This window comes from Leptonotus elevatus, chromosome 15, assembly GCF_054856555.1.
Source record: "Leptonotus elevatus isolate MCC_2025b chromosome 15, RoL_Lele_1.0, whole genome shotgun sequence".
Lineage (NCBI taxonomy): Eukaryota > Metazoa > Chordata > Actinopteri > Syngnathiformes > Syngnathidae > Leptonotus > Leptonotus elevatus.
In genome coordinates, this window is record NC_141253.1 from 6,564,496 (window position 1) to 6,587,958 (window position 23,463).

General features: G+C 39.0%; 1 protein-coding gene across 5 annotated transcripts in view; it reads right to left on the minus strand.

The window, feature by feature from the left end:
* The window catches only part of LOC147161782 (transmembrane protein 132C-like), a 173,359-nt gene that overhangs the window by 40,811 nt on the left and 109,085 nt on the right, over positions 1 to 23,463 (minus strand). For all 5 annotated transcript variants that reach the window (XM_086096140.1, XM_086096142.1, XM_086096141.1 and 2 more), the window contains one exon: positions 12,454 to 12,597. In XM_086096140.1, coding sequence (XP_085952266.1) covers positions 12,454 to 12,597 — 144 coding nt within the window. The remainder of the gene's footprint in view (positions 1 to 12,453; positions 12,598 to 23,463) is intronic.

The window sequence follows — 23,463 nt, forward strand, 5'->3', positions numbered from 1 at the left end:
CAGCAGGAAAGGTAATTAACGTTTATGCATCTTGCAGAGGCATAAGGACTTTCCACGATCGGCATCCGATTGCAACGAAGGGACCGTTGATTTAACTTGAGCTGTAAACGCCGGCCGATTGGTCCTGCTCGGCACCGCCATTGATTGCAACGCAGTCACTCGCCATTTGAGTTACGCTCGGCGCAATCAGAAAGAACAGCGCCAGGCTCCCTGACCGCGCCGGCGAACCGAAGAGAACTGAGTATCGGACTTCTTTCTTGTTCAATCTTCACTCATCATTGTTCTGTCAATGACTCCAGTTCCTAATTACTCTCAGGCATGAAATAAAGCGGCCTTATAGACACATACTCACTAACCTAAACAATGCATGTTTGCGCGGGCTTGCATCTCATTGCCTGTCAGCAGTGAATAAACACACCCTTCTTTATTTGAATCTACGGTTATCTCTGCAACCGCGGATTCTCAAATTATACAAGAAAAGCAAATTTGTAGAGCATAATTCCATTATCGAATATAAGGTGGCAGCGCTGCACATAGTAATGCATTCATATGTGAACAAAAAATGTCTCCAAAGGCGGAATTTTGACGAGAGAAGCCCAAAAGTAATGGTCTTGCATTTGATATGACAAAGGGGGGAGAGAAAGCTAATAGAAATGGGAAGGAGTGATGAGACTGTTTCCACAACACGTACACAACGCAGCCTCCAGCTAGAGTATTATTACCATGTCATGGGAAAAATCAATCAAACAGGGTGACCGTGTTTGTGACGATTCAATGCGTCATTCATTATGAGAACATATCGCCAGATGTGTTACATAAAGATAAAGGAAGGTAGTCAATTGTAAAACTTCAAAGAAATGATTCGAGTGTTCCTAACGAACATAATTCTGCGATTTTTTAAAAACTCATTCACTGCTATAGACGTCAAAAATTCATTTGAACTATTTCTATTAGTTTAACATTTTTTCCATTTTTGTTAACAAGAGTATGAAAACCTAGATTTTTTTGTACATTTAGAACAGATATAAAAGTTGTGATTAGTCATGAGTTAACTAGTGGAGTCATGTGATTAATTATGATTAAAAAAAAATAATCGCCTGACGCCCCTAATTAAAAAAAACATCTTTACATTTTAATTTTATTTTTTTTAATTTAAGAAAAGATTAAAAAATAGGGGCGTCAGGTGATTATTTTTTTTAATCGTAATTCATCGTATGACTTCACTAGTTAACTCATGATTAATCACAAATTGTATGTCTGTTGTAATAAAAAAAAATAATAATTTTGATTTTCATACTCTTGTTAACTAAAGTGGGAAAAAATGTTAAATAGAAATAGTTTAAATGAATTTTTGACGTCTATAGCAGTGAATGAGTTAATCAAAAATTTTCCGACATTTGACCCCGACATACTGGCCCACAATTTAGGAGGGACCAGTCCGTTAATCAATTTCGAATATAGATAGCAAATGGAAACATTATCAGTAAACATCAATGTTAGAATTAAATGTTAGGCAAGAGCCGACGGGCCTATAGTCTAGATTTTTTTTGTCTCGGAGATGTGAAAAGGAATGAGAGTTGGCGCTAAAAAGCAAAGTGAAGTGAGAGAGATAATTAAATGGGACTGGAGAATTGAACACATCTTTGTCACCTCTTGGCTGTTAGCACACCATAGTTGCTTGTTTACTTTCAAAGCCAGCTTGTTATGAATGGTTTGTTCTCAGATAAAAACAATCTAACTAAATCTTGTCATTTTGACAATATTATTGCATATGTTTTGCTACATTTATTGTGGCTATGCCGGCAGCATACAATTAATACTTTATCTTTCAATTGACTTTGTAAGCATTCCGCTTAGCATTCAGCTTCCAGCATTCCCACGCAATTTCTGCAGAAATTGCACTTAGTCTAGTTTATTATATAATTGATTCAATATACAGTATACTTGTATCTCTTTTATAGTTTACTGCATAAGCAAAACTAGGCTACAAAAAAAAAGTAGCGTTTCATGCTTTGAATACATTTGCACAACTGCTACTAACTGGATTGAATGTCACATTAGTAGATATTGTTGTTTATAATTTGCAAAACAAAAATGGAAATATTTAAATGTGTTTTACCCTAAGACACATGAGGCTTGTAACAAGAGATAAATGAATAACACACTCAGTTAGAACTTAAAACAAGACAGAGCTAAGGTATTTACGAAGGATTTGTTGCCCAGAATGTGTTTCTCCATATTCATTAGGTGCTGCACTACAAGGTGTTGCGCTAGATAGACAAGAAGAATAGTGGTGGCGCTCAATGTTGCGTTGCCGTCTTTAGGCTCACGCAATATGTATTTGAAGGTGCTCGGAGCTGCAAAAGTGGGAGGAGAAAATGGAAATACATACAAATATGACCTGGAGAGGCTCTCTTGAAGGAAGGAGTGATAGAAAAAGTTCACAAATAGTTCAGAACTCCACATGGAAGACAACGTACGGTGAGGTACGGGCACTTTGTTTATAATATTCACAGACCTCTGTTTTGTAGTTTTAATGCATATATATTGAACTCCGGGCTTTATATATTTCTCTACCGGATAGAACTTTCGGGATTATTGATGTTATACAGTATGAAAAAAATGCCATTGTTGTAAAAAAAGAAGAAAAAAAAACAAGACCATTTTTGATCGTAAAAGTGGGAAGCAATGAATGATTGTAACAGGCTAAAATGTAATTCCAAAATTATGTGGTTTCCAAAACATGTCAGTAGTTACAAGTCAACCCTCAAATTTACCTTACACCTTTCAATCAGCTGTATTAGCAAGGTCAAAGGTCAAAATTAAAGGCTTTTAAGTGTGCCTTACAGTGCGGAAAATACGATATATATATGTGGTATTTTTGCTGTAAAAAAAGAACATACAGTGAAAATTCCGCAGAGAAATCCCGCGTATACATGTCATCCCTGTACTATAAAGACCAAGATTCCAAAATAAGAAGAAAAAACTATAAGAGCATAGACTAGTCAGGTTTTTTAATTTGGTTTGATCATAACCTGTATAATTGTCTTCGAGTATTAGGAAGATAAGGACTACAATGCATTAATTCCAACTGTGGCCCATTGAAAGTGAATAATTCCAGTCGGCAATTTGCACGTGAATGGTTTCTCTGACTGCTTTCCACTGACATACCAAACGGAAAGATGGTTAACTGCAAGGATCTTTAAAGGAATTCTGCCTTTCTGCTGTCAAAGTATGCTAAATATTTGAGACCAACAGAAGCTTCCAACCTATCCCACTGATACTCGCTTCCTCTGTTTCGGCGAAAGACCCGCAGAGAATTACAGTGTGTCATCTCTCTCAACAGATGGCTGGGGCCAACACAGAGCCTTGACGACACTGACGCTTTAAAGTGAGCTTCAACCTGCCGTTGAACCTACTTTACTCTCTTTCATGCCAAGCCACCAGTCCTCAAAAGCTGCATTAAAAAACGAATTCACGTAACATCAAGACATAATTTGACTGGAGGTGAAAGTGGGTTTCATGACATCTGCCAAGAAGGTGTTACATACTATACAGAGTGGCCGAAAGATTGTAGTGTGTGTCTATTTGCAATTTGCTTCTTGTAAATTCACTTTTTTGCTTGTTGGTTTTTTTCACTGAAAAACTCAACTTGTCTACAAGAGAGGGATTTTGCTCTTGTTGAACTGTACGGAGGTGTCAAACTGTCAATTACTCGAGATTTTTGCTTTTCGCAACAGGGCTCTGTCCTCTGCCCTGATTTTTTTTTCAAGGACACACTCAGACAAAAACGACTCGAGAGGCACCTCACGAGTTTAGCTTGACGGCTTGTTTGTTTTCTCCATCATCTGATATTTTAAACTTGTATTACGATGGGTAATTTATTTGTAGATGTTTGCAGACATTTGGGTGACAATTCTAAAATGTAAAAGGCAATAACAAAATCAGATCACAAATTCAGAATCTGTCAAAGTGAGATCCAAAAAGACCCTTGGTTTCCACAGGCCCAAAATCTTTGACACACCAACATTTAAGACTAAAATCACTTAACGCCTGACCAAGTTTTGAGGTGAATTGGTGTAATTCAGCTCAAAATGACCTGCTCTCTATATACATTTCTATCCAATATTCCAAATTCATAGTTGATTAAAATGATTTAGATTATGCTATTTACAGTACGAAGATCCCTGGTGCATGAGTAATTCTCTAAAGATTCATTTTGACTGAAAAAGTAATTTGGACGGATAACACTGGGGAACACCATTTTTGTTTAGTCAGGTCTGACAGCTGTTTTTAACACATTTTTGGGTGCAGAATCCAAAACTAATCTCAGTTTTTCTCTATGACGTCAAAAATTGGAAATATAGATCCATATTTTCTTCTTCTTTTTTTTTTTTTAAAGTGAAATAACCCAAAGATGGAATTGTTTCAAGCTTTGAAAAGTACATATACAGGGAGTTATCGGAATACAGCCGAGTTCCGTTCCTACGCTGGCGATGTAACCCGAATTTCACCGTTAAAGCCGATATTTACATCAAAATACTTTGGACAGTAATTTTTTTTACGCGACCCGAAAGAGCCTGTACCAATATTTCGTGTCTCCGCACGAACATTCATTGCTGACGGCTAATGGCAACTTAAACACGGAAATGTGACACGCCTAATGGCCGATGGATGTCCGTTGCTGGAGAAAACAATAGCACAACTTTAAATAACTTTAAAATGGCGTGATTACTGTGGGAAATTACCAAAAAAGAAGGTAACATAAAGGAATAGAGCTGAGAACAGTATACCCTTGGTTATAAGGTTAAAAGAAAAGCCAGCTAGCATAATTCTTATGCTTGCGTTCCGTTATTGATAGTACCGCACTGTCTCAACTGTGACAGCGTTGCCAGTAGCTGTAGCTGAGTCTAATCATAATCTGCTCTTCTTACTACAGTCTTTCTGCAGCTAATCAGTGGAATTTTGCTGATCTATGGAGAATTAGAATACAAATCTAACACAACAGATTTATTTTTCAAAATCTTCCCTAATGTGATATAACCTTAATGCTTAAGGTCTGTTCAAAGCTTAGCCAGGTTAATCACATTTGACATGTTAATCCTTCTTGTTGTCGAGTCTTTTTAAACTAATCTTCCACTATGACTTTCTCGCAACAGGAAACCTGCCTTGCCAGAGCAGGTTATTTAAATGTGGCGGCTCACTTTTGTGATGTTAGTGACTTTGGAGCCATAAACATGCACGAGCATTCTATTTGTTCACTTGTTTGTTTGAGTCCAACAGCACAATGCGACTACGAGCATGCACGCAGATGGGACTTAGTCCATATTTATTGTAGGAAGGAAGAAAACATTTGAACACTGCACATTCTTCCAGCCTAGCACTCACTGGCATAATTGCAGTGTCAACTTCTGCATATCTGAATAAGCACCGAGGGGCAGTTGGGAGGTGTGACCTGAGGTAAACCATAATGATCAGTCTCAGACATCCTTGTTACTTCTTCTACTGCTGATCTGAGTAAACATAAATTAATTACCAGTTGAAATAAGCTCAGTTGCTTTTCATGATAAATCGTGTAACAATAATAATTGAAACGAAAGGTCAGTCAGACATTCAGAATTATTTCTTTACTAGGCTCAGTTGTGGTTCAGGGTTTTGCAATAAGCAAAACTGCATATATTGCAGACTTGTCCAAAAACTTCACGGCTCGTCAAGGCAACAGTGTGTCTGAGAGGGTCAGCAGCCGGAAAAAAATATATTGTCCATTTCATTTACTTTAACTCCCATGGGTCTTTCCTGATCAATATGTCCACTGAAGATTAATGTGGAGACTTTGGAAAGGGGATAATAAGGTCAATGTTAGACTGATTTTGGTAATTGTACATTAGCTTCACCTGCTGACGCACGTTCATCTTTATGAGGGGGCAAGTTCACCATGTTTGGGAATTTGGCAGCTGTAGCGGAGACTCCAGACCAGGTGAAACCAAGTCTAAGTTGTGGCGCAGTCCATGTAATTTGGTTTCGGTGGATTTGATCCAGACGCAGGCAGACAGGCTCAGCGCTGCTCTGATGTGTGTGGATATCGATCAGGGGTTTAAGACGGTTTCTACGTGTCCACTTTGCAGTGGCCAACTTCACACCATCCGCAAATAGAAATCTTCTTGCCGTTCTTTATAAACATACTTTGCATGTTGATCTCCTGCATTCCGCCATGTAGACCGCATACCTCACAGTCATATACCACAATGGCGTAACCACCCCTTTCTAACTACTCAGTGCCATTCAATTTTATTGTTTGAATTGATCTATTTGAAAGGATTAAAGTCAAGGTTAGCAGCACAGTTGCGCAGTCAATAGCGCAATATCTTCCACACAATTGAAAGTTCTCGGATTCAAATCTTGGTTCAGGCATGTTCGTGGGTTTTCTCTGAAGGTGGATCTGAAGCTCAAACATGAACCTAAAACATTACAGATTGCTCCATGTCAGGACGATTGCATCAGTTTGCTTACAGGCAACAAGACACGTTAATTGACCTTTTTCATCTTCCTGACTGAGCAGGTGCTTTTTACCCGATGACCAAGGTGCTGCTTTCATAATGCATCAGCTTGCTTTATTACCGCCTGGAGACCCAAGCGGTCAAGCAGCAAGCTGCTTGGAGATAGATGTGCTTCAAATGGAACCCTCCGGAGAGACATAAATAATTTGATTACTTATTCTTGATCCGGCTTGTGATATGTTGCCTCGATGTAATGCACACTACCATTACGTGCTGAATATTAATAACACAGCAGTCGTTATTGGTATCTCTGAATGGTTGGAGTGAGTAATTCCCCACATGGGAAACTGGAGAGACATTTTAAGCACGTTATGGAGGATGGACGTGTATTTGAAGACACTGTGAAAAACTCAAACTTATTTTTTTCTTTCACAAGTGTGAGATTCAAAAGTAACCACTAATTTAAATGTAAATTTGAATATTTAGGGATGTTTGATACCACTTTTTTTTTTCAGATTAGAAGAAATTGATATCAGCACGGGTATTCAACTCTTAGTCACCGATACCAATATCACGAGTACTTTTGATACATAAAATTACCCCCCCAAAAAACGAAAATTTTAAAGACGACCTATAAATCACAATTAAGAATTCTTTCATAAAATCACATCAAATCAATCATTATCAAAACATTTTTTTATTGAACACATACACAAAAAACAAATGAATTTAAATAAATACATAAATTATTAATAGACATCTGTCAGACATGTGTGCCTTATATTCCTGATCGCAAAACGTCCACTCTCGGATAACTTTGAATAAGGCCGGGTATTGGACCGATACGGGCGAGTATTGGTATTGGTACTCGCCCATCCAATTAATTTTCCATCGTAGTTCTTTGACTTGCACTTGACAGTGATTTGTTTTCATATTGGGTGGTTCTTTATAGGACTTACAAAAATAAAATAAAATCACTGCCCCTAGAAATGGCATAAAAAAAAACATCCAGTCTTAAAATTGCTTACATTTTTTACCCATTGAAATCAATAAACATTATTTATTTAATGGTATTAATTTGATATTATTCAGGGACACCTCTGCCCACAGCAGTGTTAATTGTTAATATCCAACTATTTGTAATATTTTCTCAGACCATACCGTACCAAGAACAACCTTGCAATCCTCGCTGTCTGCATACAGATGCCCTCAAATAAAATTGCTGACCACAAACTTTTGTGACCGCAATCAGCATTTTTGGCTGAAAAATGCTGGATTGCCGTCTGAAGAGCCTCTATGGGCACACTGGGGTAATGAAATCCAAAAGGCCCGGAGAGGATAAAGCACAGTCATACTGGCTACACATCTTATGAAAAACAAGACTTTAACTGTATTTACTAGAGACAGGGAATTGACATAATTTCAAGTAAAAGGTGAAAATATTACATTGTAGGCACCAGAAAGACATCAACCATTGAAGTGTGCTGTTTTGAGGGCCTTTTCAGTTTTGGGCCAATAGAAATGCCCATCACAATACCCTATGAGATAATGATAACTTCCTTCTTTTTTTTGGGACATACAGTATATTCAAAGGATACATGGTAAGAGAAGGATTCTGTTGCTCGGATAGGGCCTCTCCTAGCATGTACCCTCACAAAAAATATATATATATATCCGAGAGCTAATTAAAACTGTTTAAAGAAAGGATTTGTTTATAGGAACAAAGATACAGGTTCGCATGGATGTATAAGACAGTTATGTTCCTTCGGAGGTGGCGTAACGCAAATGAAGCGTCATGAAGCTTCATGAAGCACAACATTGGTTGGTTGGCCCACTTGGTTCAAAAATGTAGTAGAAATGTAATCAATTTCAATTGCACTAAGCCTTTTCTGTTTAAACCAAAGGCACCATCTAGAGGAGTGAAAAAAATATCGCAAGTGCTTCAATGAAGCTTCATGAAGCCTAATTTTCCCATCATTATACTGCAGTCTATTATTAACCTATGCTAACACACTAATTAAGTCAGAATTGTAAAATAAAACACACACTTTTAAGCCATTAAAATAAACTACCAAACGAAAATCAGTAAGAATTAGACTAACTAGTTGAATGTGTGCCATTCTTATACTCCAAATATCATGTATTGACGCACAGTTCAGTGTAATGTCTTGTACAATTGTCTGCTAAAATGTGGTTGGACCACTGGCAGTGAACAAAAATGCCTGTAAATTTAAAAAATGAAGTCAGGCACAAACTTGAAAACAAAATGGGGACAAGGACAGATTGAATTAATATGAAAATCAGTCATGAAAATAAGCAAGTATGCAAATATGCTTTTTTTCCCCCCCGTGTCCAGCCAGCCAACGTCATTGAAATTCGGAACGTGACTTTGCGATTCCATGCGGCGTAACCTGGAAATGTTGTAATTACAGAAAATATTTCTATGTAAATCACTTCTAGGCCGCCACCCAAATGATTAATCTCTTCAGAGTAGCCATTGTTTGCAATCATTTTAGATTCAGTTCTTCACACGCAAACACACCTGCAGCTGTGGCTTTTGTCTCCTCAAACTAAGCGACGTGGTTCTGTTTGTTTTGACAGGCATCAATCGTATCAAATTTGTGAGATTGAATTCCAGCATTCTCAACAATCCCACTGCCTCAATAGTTTTATCTAGAAGGAGCATAAACTTGTTCTACAGTAATTGTTTTCCTTTCATGGCAAAACTGAATTTCGAGCCATGTTTGCTGCAATAAATTCGCGTCTCATTTATTTTTCAGTCCTAGTTTATTCACATGTCAATGTTATGTAAAGGACCATGCAAGAAATTATGACTTAAAAATGCATAGTCGTAGTGAAATTTAAAATTGTCAGGTCATGGGAATAAACATTTTTTTTAAAGTACACCTGGTCGGCCAGAAAACTGTACCATTTAACCGTTGTTAGGATTTGACATGTTAATTACTATCCTTCCTTTATGAATCGTAACAATAAAACTCATGAAGCCTGACTGTGAGATGACGCTAACACCATTATGTCTCACTCATCTCATCCTTAAACTCACAGGTTCTGGCAGTCGTGCAGCTTTTACTGCGGACAAAATGAGCTTCAAATGACATGAGTCATTAGCCGTGCTGGAGGACTTGTCTTTTCAAAAAAAAAAAAAAGGGGCTGCAAGGCTTCAGATCTTTTTAAGCCGACGCTAATGAGATCAAAGTCAAATCCATAGTGACTACTCGATGACGCCATTGATATTTTTCAGTACAGTACATCTTTTCAGATGAGACAATGACATGTCTCCCAGCCGTTACCTTGTAAACATTCAAGTGCTATCAACCATAGGCACCAACTCAGTTGCAACATTTTACGTATAAATAGCATTCATGTTATGTTACTGTAGGTGTTGCGAGTTCTCTTATGACACAATTGGCACCTGTGAACATAACATTTTGGCAACAGAGATGGAGTGCACCTCGCTCCTTTCCAAGGGGGCGATCACAGAGATGATCTGACCAACCAAAGTTAGCGACGTAAGGCTAAACTTGGGTGACTTGATTTTTAAAATTAAAAACCGGGACACTACAATGTCACTGAAAATCCAATATACAATAAATTCTTACCAGGAAGTACTTATAACAAATTTAGTCGTTAGTCAATCTGGTGACCGGTGGTTGTGGTTCGTGGTCTTTAGCTAATGCTAAAAGCTATCTTGGTTGAAAGTTCAGTGCTAACCATGTCGATGCACTCATCATTGTCATTTACCTCGCGGTCTCCAATTGTACGGTAAAATTGTAAACGTGACACCAGAAATGCTCAGCTCGTGTTCGCAAGTAACTGTAGAATTATGCTCGTAGGATTACATTTCCCAGGATTCTTAGACAGTGCTGGAGGTAGTTCTAGTTCCGGTATTATGAAAACACGGATGAGTTGCGGAGGAGAATGAGAACGTGAAAGTAAATAGGAAGGAATTTTAACATTGAAATTACTTTTTAATTGATTCATCAAAACAAGACTGTCCCGGTTAAACCGTGACGGCTGGTAACAGGCTAACCGCTATAATCAGCCACAACACTAGCTAGCAAAAATCGGCACATTTTTCATACTCTCGGATTTGCGCAGATTTATGAAGACTGCTTCACAGAGCTTTATAGTCCAACCAACAGTGCTTGACTAGCCTCTGTAAATGTGTCCGTTTGGAAGGCGAGATGCTCAAAACACATGAGTAGTCAAACTTGAAGCTCTAAAAGTGATTGTGAATAGTCTGTGTTTTGAACCAGTAGCCTTTATTCTCCCTTCGATTCCAACAAGTGCGGGCTAATTTAGACCCCCCTACTTAACCTGAATGATGGCTTTTCTTTACTGAGCATGAAATGACACTTTAAAGTTTGAATTACTGATGAGAAAATTGCAGAACTGTCGCACAGGATGTTATTTGGCAATGATTAAACGTTTAATTAATTTAGCTAATTGAAGGCTTTCAGACTCAATTGAACCAATTGTTGGTGTTCCATGTCCAACCTGTCGAATGGCTTTAGCAACCTAGCTGGTTACAGTTCAGAGCTTGGCTCAGGTTTTACTGTAAGGACATTTTCACGTTCTCCCTGAACTTGTACGTCTTAAAAACAAAAAACATGATGATGTCGTATGAGAATTCAGCTACCGCCACAAAGACCTCCATTACTGCAAAATTTTAAAGAAAATAAATATTTGATTAAATGTCTCCAAATTGATCAAAGAAATGCCAGGCACTATATAGATAGAGTTTTACTTTTCCAACTTTTGACAGAAAAAAATTATCTATTTCAGATGTTCTAGAACAAATGCATTTTTGTATTGAAGACAAAAAAAAAGCTGACTTTTGTTAGATGTCACATTATCATCTCAGTGCTTGAGGAAGTCTTTTGTCGGCCAAAAGGATGTCAGAATACAATACCAGGTTCAACGCGGTTGACCTTCATTTGAACAGCTGTGTACCGTATGACTCATGGCCTCTGCAGAGGAGCTTTGAGGGAGATGCATGTAAATGACAGGAAACCTTTTGTTCATCAATGTCATCTTCTGGAGGCCATCAGATCAGTCGAGGTTGTTCCATTTCCTGTTTTCACTTGCCATTACTAAGACGTCATCAATACAATGTATGACTTAAAATGCATGTCACCACCATTGAGGCAAAAGTAGTTTCAGGTAATAAATCAGTTAAAACCGCAAAATAACAGAATACTGTAGTCTGTTGTAATATTACACACCGACTCGTCTAAAGCTTCTTCCATTTCTGAAAATGCACTACAGTTTAAGGAGTTTACTTTAATATTGCTTTTAGAAACTAGCATGGTAGTTCACATTGCAGTCGATAACACGCACTCAATGCGCCATTCACATTGAGTGATAATTGAGTGGTTAGCAGCCCATGGTGTCGTTTACCTTTCGATGGATGGAAATGAGTCTTTCACAGCCTTTTTTAGACTGAGCTCAAAGAATACAAAAAATATCTGATTTGATGACTTACACTTATTTTTCTTACGGACAAAGTCGTGCAGTGCTGTAAAGTGTCTTTGTATTTCTCACTGTATTTTGGAGGGATCTTACCAATGCTTGCTATTTCATGGTTTTCTAAGGATCATTACACTACAAAGAATTTTGAACAGACAATAGGGGCAGATGTTCTAACTACTCATAGACCTGTTGCTTTATTCATTGATGTTGATGATGATGATGATTTGTCTGGCATTTTGTTTGGGCAGACCAGGTGATATAGTCATTACTACATGACCCATTATACTCCATATACTTGAGAAGTTACATTTGAATACGGTACCTAGGAATAGGAATAGCAAGGAATTAATGCAGAGTCATGCTCCCTTTCGGTTGTAGCTCCTCACAAATTGAAGAAGTCTTGGCATTCAAGTATCTCTGACTTCTATCGATTTCAGAAGCAGACGAGGTCAGTCAGACGTACCTTTGACCGAAGCCGTTCTCCTTTCTTCGGCAGTGCAGGGTGACGACTCTGTGACCTTCACTTCTGACATCCTGACTTACTGTCCACAATACCGGATTACTAGCTCTGGCCCCCAGGAATGCCACACCGTCTTTCAGTTTCACCCTGGAAAACAAATTAGTTCACATGGTTGGAAACAAATACACAGAATAATATGTGACAATCACATTAAATGTCCGTGAAGCATTCTGTGACGCAGTTTTGGAAGCCTCTTTTACATTGGCTGGGATGGGGAGTTGAAATCAACCAATACATTTGCCAGCTTCTACCGTGGTATCAGAGGCAGCACTCCGTGTTTCAGGTGATAGTGGCCACAACCAGAGTGTGACGTTTGCTACCAGAGACTATATTTTCATATTTACGCCATTCGGATTTACGTCCGCCATAAACACAGAGTGAATATGCACTTCGGACACTGCGACGAAAGAGGAGATGCCTTTACTAAAGGTACAGAACTCACTGCACAAACACTCATCCTACTTTAAGAAAGGAAGACATGAAGTCAGCAGTTCCACACTTATTTGATCCAACAAACATTAATTCATGCAAAAAGTAGCAAACTGCTGCCAAAAATTCTTTCTACGCTTGGACCACATCCATTTTGGACTACATGACGAATCTTTTATGAGGGCTTCATTCAGACATTAATTTGGTTATTCGTTTGGAAAACTGAAGCGTGGAGCTGCAATAAGATAAAATAAAAAAAATCATGTTTACAACTTAAAATAATTTTTATTCAGTTTTGAACTTTGTTTACTTTAAACACAATCGGTTTAATCGGTTTAATGTCTCAAAAACTTGTAAGTGGGGTCATTCCTGAGTCAAAGTACCACCGTACAAAAATAAACTCCCAAAATGTTGCATCCCAATCTCAACATTTGACGTTGGAAGCTGGTTACAAATGTTTGCCTTATAATGAAACCCCTCATCCTTAAGAAAGAACTTGACACGAGACTCGACAAAACAGTCAAGAAGATGGAAACGATAAGCAAGGCGGATGTGAAGACAAAGAACTAGAACAAGAACAGAGTGAAGATTAAGAGATATCTTTTCACCAAACAGGAATGTTGGGTATCTTCCCCCGCTACTTTTAAATTATTTGAGTCTGCCCTTATTCGGGAGCTGTAAAAGACACTAAAGTGAGAGGAGAAGCTCAACATTAATAGGGACTAATGATATAACCAGAGTCTTCACATCCTCTGTGCTCAACCTGGTTTCTTTGATGGTATCCAGGCGACAGAGGCGATAATAACTCACGTGTCGCTCACTGCTCCTGATGGATGTGTTCAAGCTTGTTGGCGTGGAGGAGAAGGGAGAGCACTGATTAGCGTCTGGCCTCCTTTTTTTCAAAAGCCTTATCCACCTTATCCACAGCAAAGTAATCATCGACTCACATACTTAGCTTTGGTGAAGGACTACAAGGGGATTGATCATCTAAAGAGCTGAAGTCTTGTTTTAACTAACCCTGGAGTCAGAGCTGTTAGCTGACTTCTTAAACAAGTCAGAGGCATTGATGGTCTCAAGTCTTTGGTGTATTTAAGAGTGTGGCTTTTGTAACTAAGTGCTCAAAGTGCATGCGGTTCTACCAGCTAGTAAATAAGGATCCTACAAAACAAGGTGTTGTAAAAATTTAACTTACAAAGTCTTCCATCGTTCGTCTATGTAAAGGCTGTAATGTCAACTGGAGGAAAAATGATACCAAGCCTATACAAGCCATAGTCCCCAAAAGTATCTTGACCTACTGTCAAGTAGAACCTCCATTTTGCCCCATTTACTGTAAGATTAATCAACAACCAAACGGCTATTTATTTTGCTTATCCGCGATTGGGTCGCAGGGGCAGCATCCTAAGCAAGGGAAGCCCTTCCCCAGATTTTCCGGGGGGGGATCCAGAGGTTTTCCAATGGCAGCTAAGAGACAGTCTCTCCGCTGTGTCCTGGGCTGTCCCTGTGGCCCGCTTCTGGTGGGACGTGCCTGGAATACCTCACTAGGGAGGCGTCCTGGAGGAGCCCAAGCCAACTCATCTGTCTCATCTCGATACGCAAGAGCAGCGGCTCTACTCTGAGCCCTTCTTGGATGACTGAGCTTTTCATCCCAACTCTAAGGGAGAGTCAGACAACCTGCGGAGTAAACCCGTTTCGGCTGTTGTAGCCGTGATCTTGTATTTGAGATCTTGTTCTTTTGGTCACGACTCGCAGCTTGTGACCCAAGGTAAGGGTGCAAATGTAGATCACTGCAGAAAATCAAGATCAGCTCCTTCACCACCAAAGAGTCTGTATACTTGAATTCCTCCACTTGGGGCAGAACTTCCACCCTTTTCCAACTGATGACCATGTTCTCAGAATGAACAGCTGATTCTCATCCCAAACAGCAATTCTACACCATTAACGATCAATTATCCAAATATCACGTCCCTCCCTATTAGAGTTTGGCAGGGTCCTAGAATTATGACTACAAAATGCACTGAATGGCGAGCGCGTCTGTACCAGGTAGCAAGAATCGAGCAGAGTGTGCCAGGGATGTGCCACAGGCTGCCCCATTGTGCATCTGGGAAATGATAGAGTGAGAGCTTGGTAGACTAGCAGGGGAAAAACATGCATGAAAAATGCATACCCTTGTCAGTGTCATCTGTAGACAAAAAACAACATCGCTCTATCGCAACACATTGAGCCAAGTATGAGCAGCCAATGTGCATGAGCTCTAAATGATCAAACAGAACGTCGTAATGAGGTTGGGCTCTCTAATGTAATTATTGGTGAGGGAGGGCGCAGGCAGAGGCAATAAAAGGGATGGAATTTGAAGGGAGGTCCACTTTTCACATGCATCAGCATATGGAGTTGCATGATTAATTCCATGAAATCCCGCCTCAGTGGGATGAGTATTTACACACGAGAAGAGATTGTCTGGAGCGACAGTTTGCTCGGTAATGACACACTTGGGTGGCAGCTGCCCAAATAATAAGTCGACAAGTCACCTTGCTGCCGGGCATGCTTCTCACATGCCGAATGAAATACTGGTGCACATTAATATTAATGTACCGTACACAATGGGAAATGAAATGGAATATAAACAATTATTTATGAAGTCAAACACTGACCAAGGGTCCTGCATGCAAATACATTACACAGCGTAGGCAACGCTCGTTATCATTGTGCTGTTGCCGTTTTTTTTTTTTTCCAATCAGTGCTTATGCAAAAAACGAATGTAGGATTAAGACCTTTGCTCTGATTATGCTTTTACTTTTTGTCTTTCAGCTTGGAATACAGAAGGTCAAAGGAAGAACAACACATATTGCAGTAATGGAATTACTGGAACTCGTACTGTATTATTCAAATTTTAAATCTATCATAACATTTCTGTTACTGCCCAAAGCCAGCTGGGATAGGCTCCAGTGACCCCCGCGACTCTTGTGAGGACAAGCGGTTAAGAAAAGGGATGGATGGATAACATTTCTTTGATTCTCCAGTTTTACGTAAAAGATGTGGGTGCCATATCGCTTTCCTTACTAAGTAGCCGTCAGTAAAAAGGGTAATAGCCACACTGATTGTCATAAGAAAAAAAATCCTTGACTAATGGGCCCTTTGATAAGAAGTTAGCGTGGGATTGAAAGGCCCACTTAAGAAGAGTGATGGACCAGAACCAGAAGAACATAGTTTGATTGTTAGGGCTCTTTTTCCGTGCCCACTGCAAGTCTATCGGTGACGATGAGTGGAGTTTTCTTTCTTTTGGCATTTTGCACGGGTAGAAGTCGAAATTTGGTCTGTTGTGCGCCATTGTGTGATGGAATGCAGCCAAAGAATATTCTCTTTGCAACTTTTGAATAGCTGTCCACTGTAGTGACCACTGTCCCCGAAAGGGTTAAAATTGCAAAAAATAAAAACAAACTTAAATTTAAGGCCCAATTCATTCAGACAAGGAGCATAAACGGAAGGCGAATCGTTTCCTGTGCAGACATCCAGAAGATGGGAGGATCATTACACAAAAAGCCACACTGGAGAACAGAGAGGGAACCAGATATCTTTAAGCACTCACAAACAGCCACAGACACACCACGGCGCGTGTCTATATCTGATAAAAAGTTAACACACTGGCGCGGAGTGGGACCGCCGCATTGTGCTGCCCTTTCGGAGAGATAAATGGAAGTGAGAACAATTGCTCTGGTATCAGCTGTGTCACAAAGAAAACCACTTTTGGTTACTGCATCAGGTGCTGACTCCAACAAAAGGTAGAGATGGATGAAGGGGATAACTGCTGTGAGATTAGCGACAGCTCATTCATATACAAATTGGGCTTGGGCTTCTTTAAAGGGGAGACATGGAAAATGTTGTTTTAATTGCCTGTCTCCGAAATGCTGGCCGAGCCTTCAAAGTTTGAAACAACACAAGTCAAATTCTTGTGAGCTGCTGCTGTGACGTTAGAAAATGAGTCTGGGAAAAGCCTTTTAGATTTTGACCCAATTGTTAAATCACAGTCAGGTTAATTAAAATAATCCCACCAAACCACTGTGACTTGGCAGCTATCTTGGTAAAGACTAAAGAGCCACCAGCCAATCAGATGACATGAAACCGTTTGTGCTAGGGCCAAAAGCTACACAGACTACAGTATTTGATGTGCTGTATTTTTTTTGATCTTGTATTTTATTATATATATATTTTGACTGAAACATGGCATTGCCATTGCATTACAATAAGTTAATTTAAATTTGCTGAATATATGGCATATGTCTCCTTTAACTGAAACTGAGGAAACCGTGGAATTCTAAAATCAACACATGTAATCCCCTCCGAAAATGGGACATGCGCTTTTAGTAAGAGAATGACAATACAAACAAACAAAAAATACTTTGATGCTTTTGTTATTTCAGTGGTTTAACTCCACTGAGAGATGGCACTGCTCTTGATAAACAGAATACTTGCTACAGTCTCTCCCGCTTCTCTCTCATGTTAAAAAATAATAATCCTCTTCAATATTTACATAATGGCGACTAAAGACAGGTGAACAAGCCTAAACATCAGTGCAATTAATTTGCGCGCCACTGGCTTTGTGCTGGAAACACTGAGTCAATTAGTAGTTGTAGGCGGGGAGTATTTCAGGCAGTAGACAGATGCTGAGATAAAGAGTGCGCTAATTCAATTAATGAGTTTGAGGCTGTTCCACCCATTATCAGGGCTAGTTAAAAGTGCTGGTGCGTAGCAATGCGTCTGCAAAACTGTAGAAAAGATTCATACTAACAGATTGAAGCGGGTACGAAAGACAATGCGCCTGCACTCGTCGTGCGCGTCGCAAACATTTTGTCCAGTTCACCCTCTTCCAGGTTTCTTTACCTCATTTGATCAACAATGTAACGTTTGAGTCGATACATCACGACCTCGAGTTTGAAATTGTTTTTATATGACAGTTTTACGCGCACAAAAAGGTGGTGTTAGTCACCCAGCTAGCTGTTAGCGTGTTATGCTGCATGGTGTACAGTTTCTATGCCTCTAATGTGGGGCAAAATTCCAACGAGCTTGTAAGTCAAAGTTGAGACCTTTCTGCTTGACTACTTTTTCCTGAATTAGTGTACGTATTGTTTCTTTTGTTGTTTTAATTCCGTCAAATGCAATGTTATATGCCCTCTTTTTAAAATCGACGGTTTTTAATTGTGCATTGACGACGTTTTTAGCTTACGTTACGCACAATACATTGTCCTTGCCTATGCCCATGAGCTAAAGCGTCAGTGTCATCCGGTGTCAACATTGATCCCCCCCCCCCCCCCCCAAAAAAAGAGAAACAAATTCATCTCTTTTTTTTTTCGGACAAAAACAAATTCATCTTGTTAAACTGTTTCACTTTCAGGGAGCGAGTTGGACGATTAATCCACTTCGCGCTACAAAATGACTTCATTTAGTGGGCTCCACGACGTGCAAAAATGCTAAATGAAGCCAATGGATGCAAGGTGTGGACTCATTAGCCGCATTAACTTGATGGTCAAGTGGGAGCTGCTGTTTGCACACTTAATATGTGTCATCAATGTTTCATTTAATCACATGAGCACACCTGGAGGTTTGCGGTGACATCTCTCGGCTTCTCTCGTTCTCTTCGACAATTTTTTTTTTTTTAAGATCTGTTTTTATATACATTAAACATGTTTAAAGATAAGTACTGGAAATGTGTAAAGACTGACAACAATTAAATACCGAATTATTGAACTTATTATTATTATACTTCTCAGTTGCCCGAATATTGTGGGTGGGGCTTCTCAAGACAGAAGCAGGAATGTTTTACATGTCACCAACAGGTTTTGTATTTAAAAGTAGTTACTGTTAATCTTAATACTATTGAGATTATTATCATATTTCATTATTGTTTTATGGTCGTTCCTTATGTAGAGCACTTTATTTCAGCCATGTTTTATAAATAAAGTTAAGTTAATGAGGATAGATTGCTCTGATGCACTCTAGTGATTCCAACTAGTGTGCCGTGCAGCCACACTATGAGAGACGGGAAATTATACCTATTTCTTTTGTAAGGTTTATGTGTTTTGAAATTGACATATGACTAAAAACTAGCAGATTCAATCCATACAAAGCACTAGTTTAATCATATAGACATATTATATTGTTTTGTTTGTTTTTGTCCCAAAGTAGCCAATCTTCTGCATGTGATGGATGGCCAAGCTTTAAATGAACAAAAATATTATTTTTCCAAGGAAGAAATAAGCAGATGGATATTGATGCCAATGACAAGAAGCAGGAAGGGATGATGACACCTATGGGCGTGACAGCGAAACACCCTTAGCTTGGCTCTGATCATAAGGATGGAAAATGTAGAGAGAAAAAAAAACATTAAAGAACATGGTCAGTCTCGTGGCCTACATTTAGGATGCGATGATCCTGTTTGATGTTATGGGATTTGGAGGCCAGTCAGAGGATTTCAGATTACCATTTTTTTCCCAAGCGCGTGTCATTATTATGCCTAGATAGTTGGGCGTGTTTGCTGCAAACTTTTTTTATTTATTTATTTTTTAATGATGTCCCCTTCTGTAGATTATCTGAAGGAATGAGGTCATGCAACAGTTTATTTTTTAATGGAGGAGGCGGGGATCGAACCCGCACTGCGAACATGTCTCCGGTTTCGAGGCGCTATTAGTGAGCTAAAATTCTGCACCGCCGACACAGCTCAAGGAGCTTACTTGAGCTCCCAGGAAGTGAGGTAAGTACAAAGCTGACCTACTTATTAAAATATATATAACAATTACAAAACACGCCCACAAAACCGATGTTTTTGTTTTCCTTAAATCGACTTGGGAGTAGTCCGAAGTCTACTTTTCGTGGTACCACGGTGCACTCTACCTCCCATTTCTCGTGGAGGTTTTCATGAATTTATATCGTAAACCGAGGACCCCCTATCATTTTTCAATTCTTGTCCCACTGTTGGGTCCCGACCCATCAGTTGAGAATTACTGATCCAAGGACCATCGTGTTAAACAGATGAGCCGGTTCTGATCCCATATTTGGACGTGAGCAGAAAGGGGCCAAGCATTTTTAATCTCAGGATGCAAAAGCGACAGATTATAGTCAATTTGTAAACCTACCGTTGGATAGGAGGTACAGATTAGCAATGATCCTGTAGGCAGTTACGATATCGTCGGCCATAAAATAGCTCTTTTGCGAATATTTAAATCAAATTAAGCTGTTTAGCCCAATTACAAAGTTGCCTTAAAGGGTTTTAATAACGTGCACATTATTTTTAGATCCTTTGAGTTTGATGAGAGGAAAGAAGTCTAACGCTTTATTAGCGTCATGTTGAGTCTTGGTGAATGTCTAAAAATTGTGAGCTTGAAAACATGCCCTCCTTTATTAAATATGAGATTAAATCCATTTTAAAATGTGCTACAATGTTTTAAGCTTGTTTTCAACATTTCCAAATGTGCTGAGCTGTCAAAATAATCAATGAATCTACTACTTATCGTTTATCAAATTAATCATTAATTTATTTTAATAATTGGTTAATAGTTTTAGAGGCATTGTTCAGCTACGGAAGTGTGTTGCATTCACTTGATAAAACAAAAACAAATTTTTTCAGTTTTTAATTATACTCTGAAAAACCAAATATATATATATATATTTAAAAAAACTGAAAAACTATTTTTTATTCTTTTTTTTTTTTTTTTAACCTCTGAACTCCTTAATTACTTTAATTGAGCAAGTAAGTGATATGATTGAAGGTACGTTGGCGGTATGCGGAAAAGTGTCTGTCATTTGCGAGTCTGCAACAAATCACTTGGAGTTCAGAGATAAAAAAAATGAATAAAATAAAACCCAGAAAAACAGAGCACCCGCTTCTATTTTTGCCACCCCCCCCGCGTTTTTTAACTATTTTTTTTCTGTTTTTCAAAATAATTTTCCTCCTGTTTTTCTGAATAACCCCCCCCCCCCCCCCATTAATATGCAAATAATCAGTAAAACTGAAGAAAAAAAATACACCAAAAACAAAGCTTCCCCCAAAAATAAAAAATAAAAATTTTTAACAGCTCTATTTCCAACTAATCATTGGTAATCACGTGTGTTGCAAATGGTTGATGATTTATTACATTAATCAGAATTGTTGATCTGGGAACAAACACATACATAAAAACCTTCTAGTACTAATGCTGCCTTAATAGGGCTGTTGCTGAGTGACACTAAAAGGACCAAATGCTTGCTCAACCCTGACTTAATCTCCAAGTGATTTATTGACTGACTGACACAGTCGCTGATACTCGCTTTCAGCCTGCAGAGGTCTAGTCAGGTAATCAGGTTCAGGGGTCAAATGTCAGCATGCGTCATTTGGATGTCCAGACAAGGAGGATTATCAATATTCCTGATGGATGGATGGGCGGGTAGATTACGAGCTGGTTCGAGCCAGCTCGAACCTCTGGCAGCCGGCGACACCCTCTTGGTGCCGTTTGTGACATTTATGCCAAGGCGTGCCGGGAAGGCAGCCAGTGACACAAGTGAGATGGCGCAGCCTTGCAAACATAACATTTTCGACAATGTCCATGCAGAAAGTGTCACAAACTGTTTGCAAATGGACCTGGAGAAAACACACTGAATAAAATAAATGGTCATGCTCAAGGTTGTGCACGCATGCATGAAACTAGAATGGCAAAAACAGAAATCCTATTTGAATTGACGATATAACAAACTCACAGTCATATAGTCTTTATCCTCTGTGAAAGATGACTATTATCGCTGTACTGAGAAGTTGAGACGCTGCATTTTAATGAACCAGAAAGTGACAAAAATTGTTTAACAATTTTTAAATCCCATTTAATTATGTCATTCCTATGTTTTAAATTCATATCTCAAGGCACTACTGTATATATATATTGCACAACATCCATTATCATTATTTTCATCATCATTATATAAAGGTATCATGATGTCATAGGTCGTTAGTGCATCCGCCTGAGAGGACCTGGGTTTGAATTGCCGCTAAACTAAACCCTGTGCATGCATGCGTGGATTTTCTCTAGGTACTCTAGACAAGCTGTATTGATGAGTGATGGAAGGATTATTACTTTATTAATTTATATATCATTGTGGTTCATAGTAGACGTGCACTTGATGACGCACAAAGGGAAAATAATCCTAATTTGGATCAATGCAGATTTGTACAGACATGTATGTCACTATTTTTTATTATTTTTTTTTTATTCACAAGGTAACAGCAAGGCAAACACAACTACCTTGGTGGAGGTAAATCAAATCTTTAACATGCACACGCTCTGGACTGGAATGTTCAGGATAAATGCTTTGTACAAAACATTAAGGTAAAGGTTTGCTGCTGAAACCACCTGAGCGTGATCAGTAGAACATACGGTGTCTATCTAGCAGTGCATTAGCCTCATTTGGACTTCATTATATGCTTCAGTAGGCTGCAATACACATGGAGAGAGATAGGGAATGGACACCAGTCATGACACATGCGGCAGGTGAAATGTGGTTATGTGTGCGCATACGTGCGTGCGTGAACACGAGAGAGAGAGAGAGTGAGAGAGAGAGAGAATGTAAGAGAAGCTGCAGGGATAATTTGAGGGTTAAATGATTGACTATGATTGGTACCCAGAGGAAGGCCACAAATATTATTTGCTGGCTGCTGTGTTTTGTAACAGTGAGAGACTATTCAGTAAGTGAGAGTATATACACAATACGATTCCCCACTCTTCACAAAAACAAAAAAAAAATTAATCCATTTAGCAAACGTGTTGGAGCACATGACTGATAAGCAAGCAATACAGGTAGCAGTATAAGGATGGAAGGATGGATGGATGGATGGATGGAAGGTTTGATAAAAGGATGGATAAATGAATGATGATGATGGATGAATGATGGATAGAAGGATGGATAAATTAAGGATGGATGGATGGATGGACGGACGGATGGTGAATAATGGTGGATGGATGGAAGGATTGATAGAAGGATGGATAAATGAATGATGATGATGGATGAATGATGGATAGAAGGATGGATCAATGAAGGTTGGATGGATGGATGGATGGACGGACGGACGGTAATTAAAGGTGAATGGATGGATGGAAGAATGGATGGATGGAAGGATGGATAAATGAATGATGATGATGGATGAATGATGGATAGAAGGATGGATAAATTAAGGATGGATGGATGGATGGACGGACGGATGGTGAATAATGGTGGATGGATGGAAGGATTGATAGAAGGATGGATAAATGAATGATGATGATGGATGAATGATGGATAGAAGGATGGATCAATGAAGGTTGGATGGATGGATGGATGGACGGACGGACGGTAATTAAAGGTGAATGGATGGATGGAAGAATGGATGGATGGAAGGATGGATAAATGAATGATGATGATGGCTGAATGATGGATAGAAGGATGGATAAATGAAGGATGGATGGATGGACGGACGGTGAATAATGGTGGATGGATGGATGGATGATTGATGTATGATTGGATGAATTATGG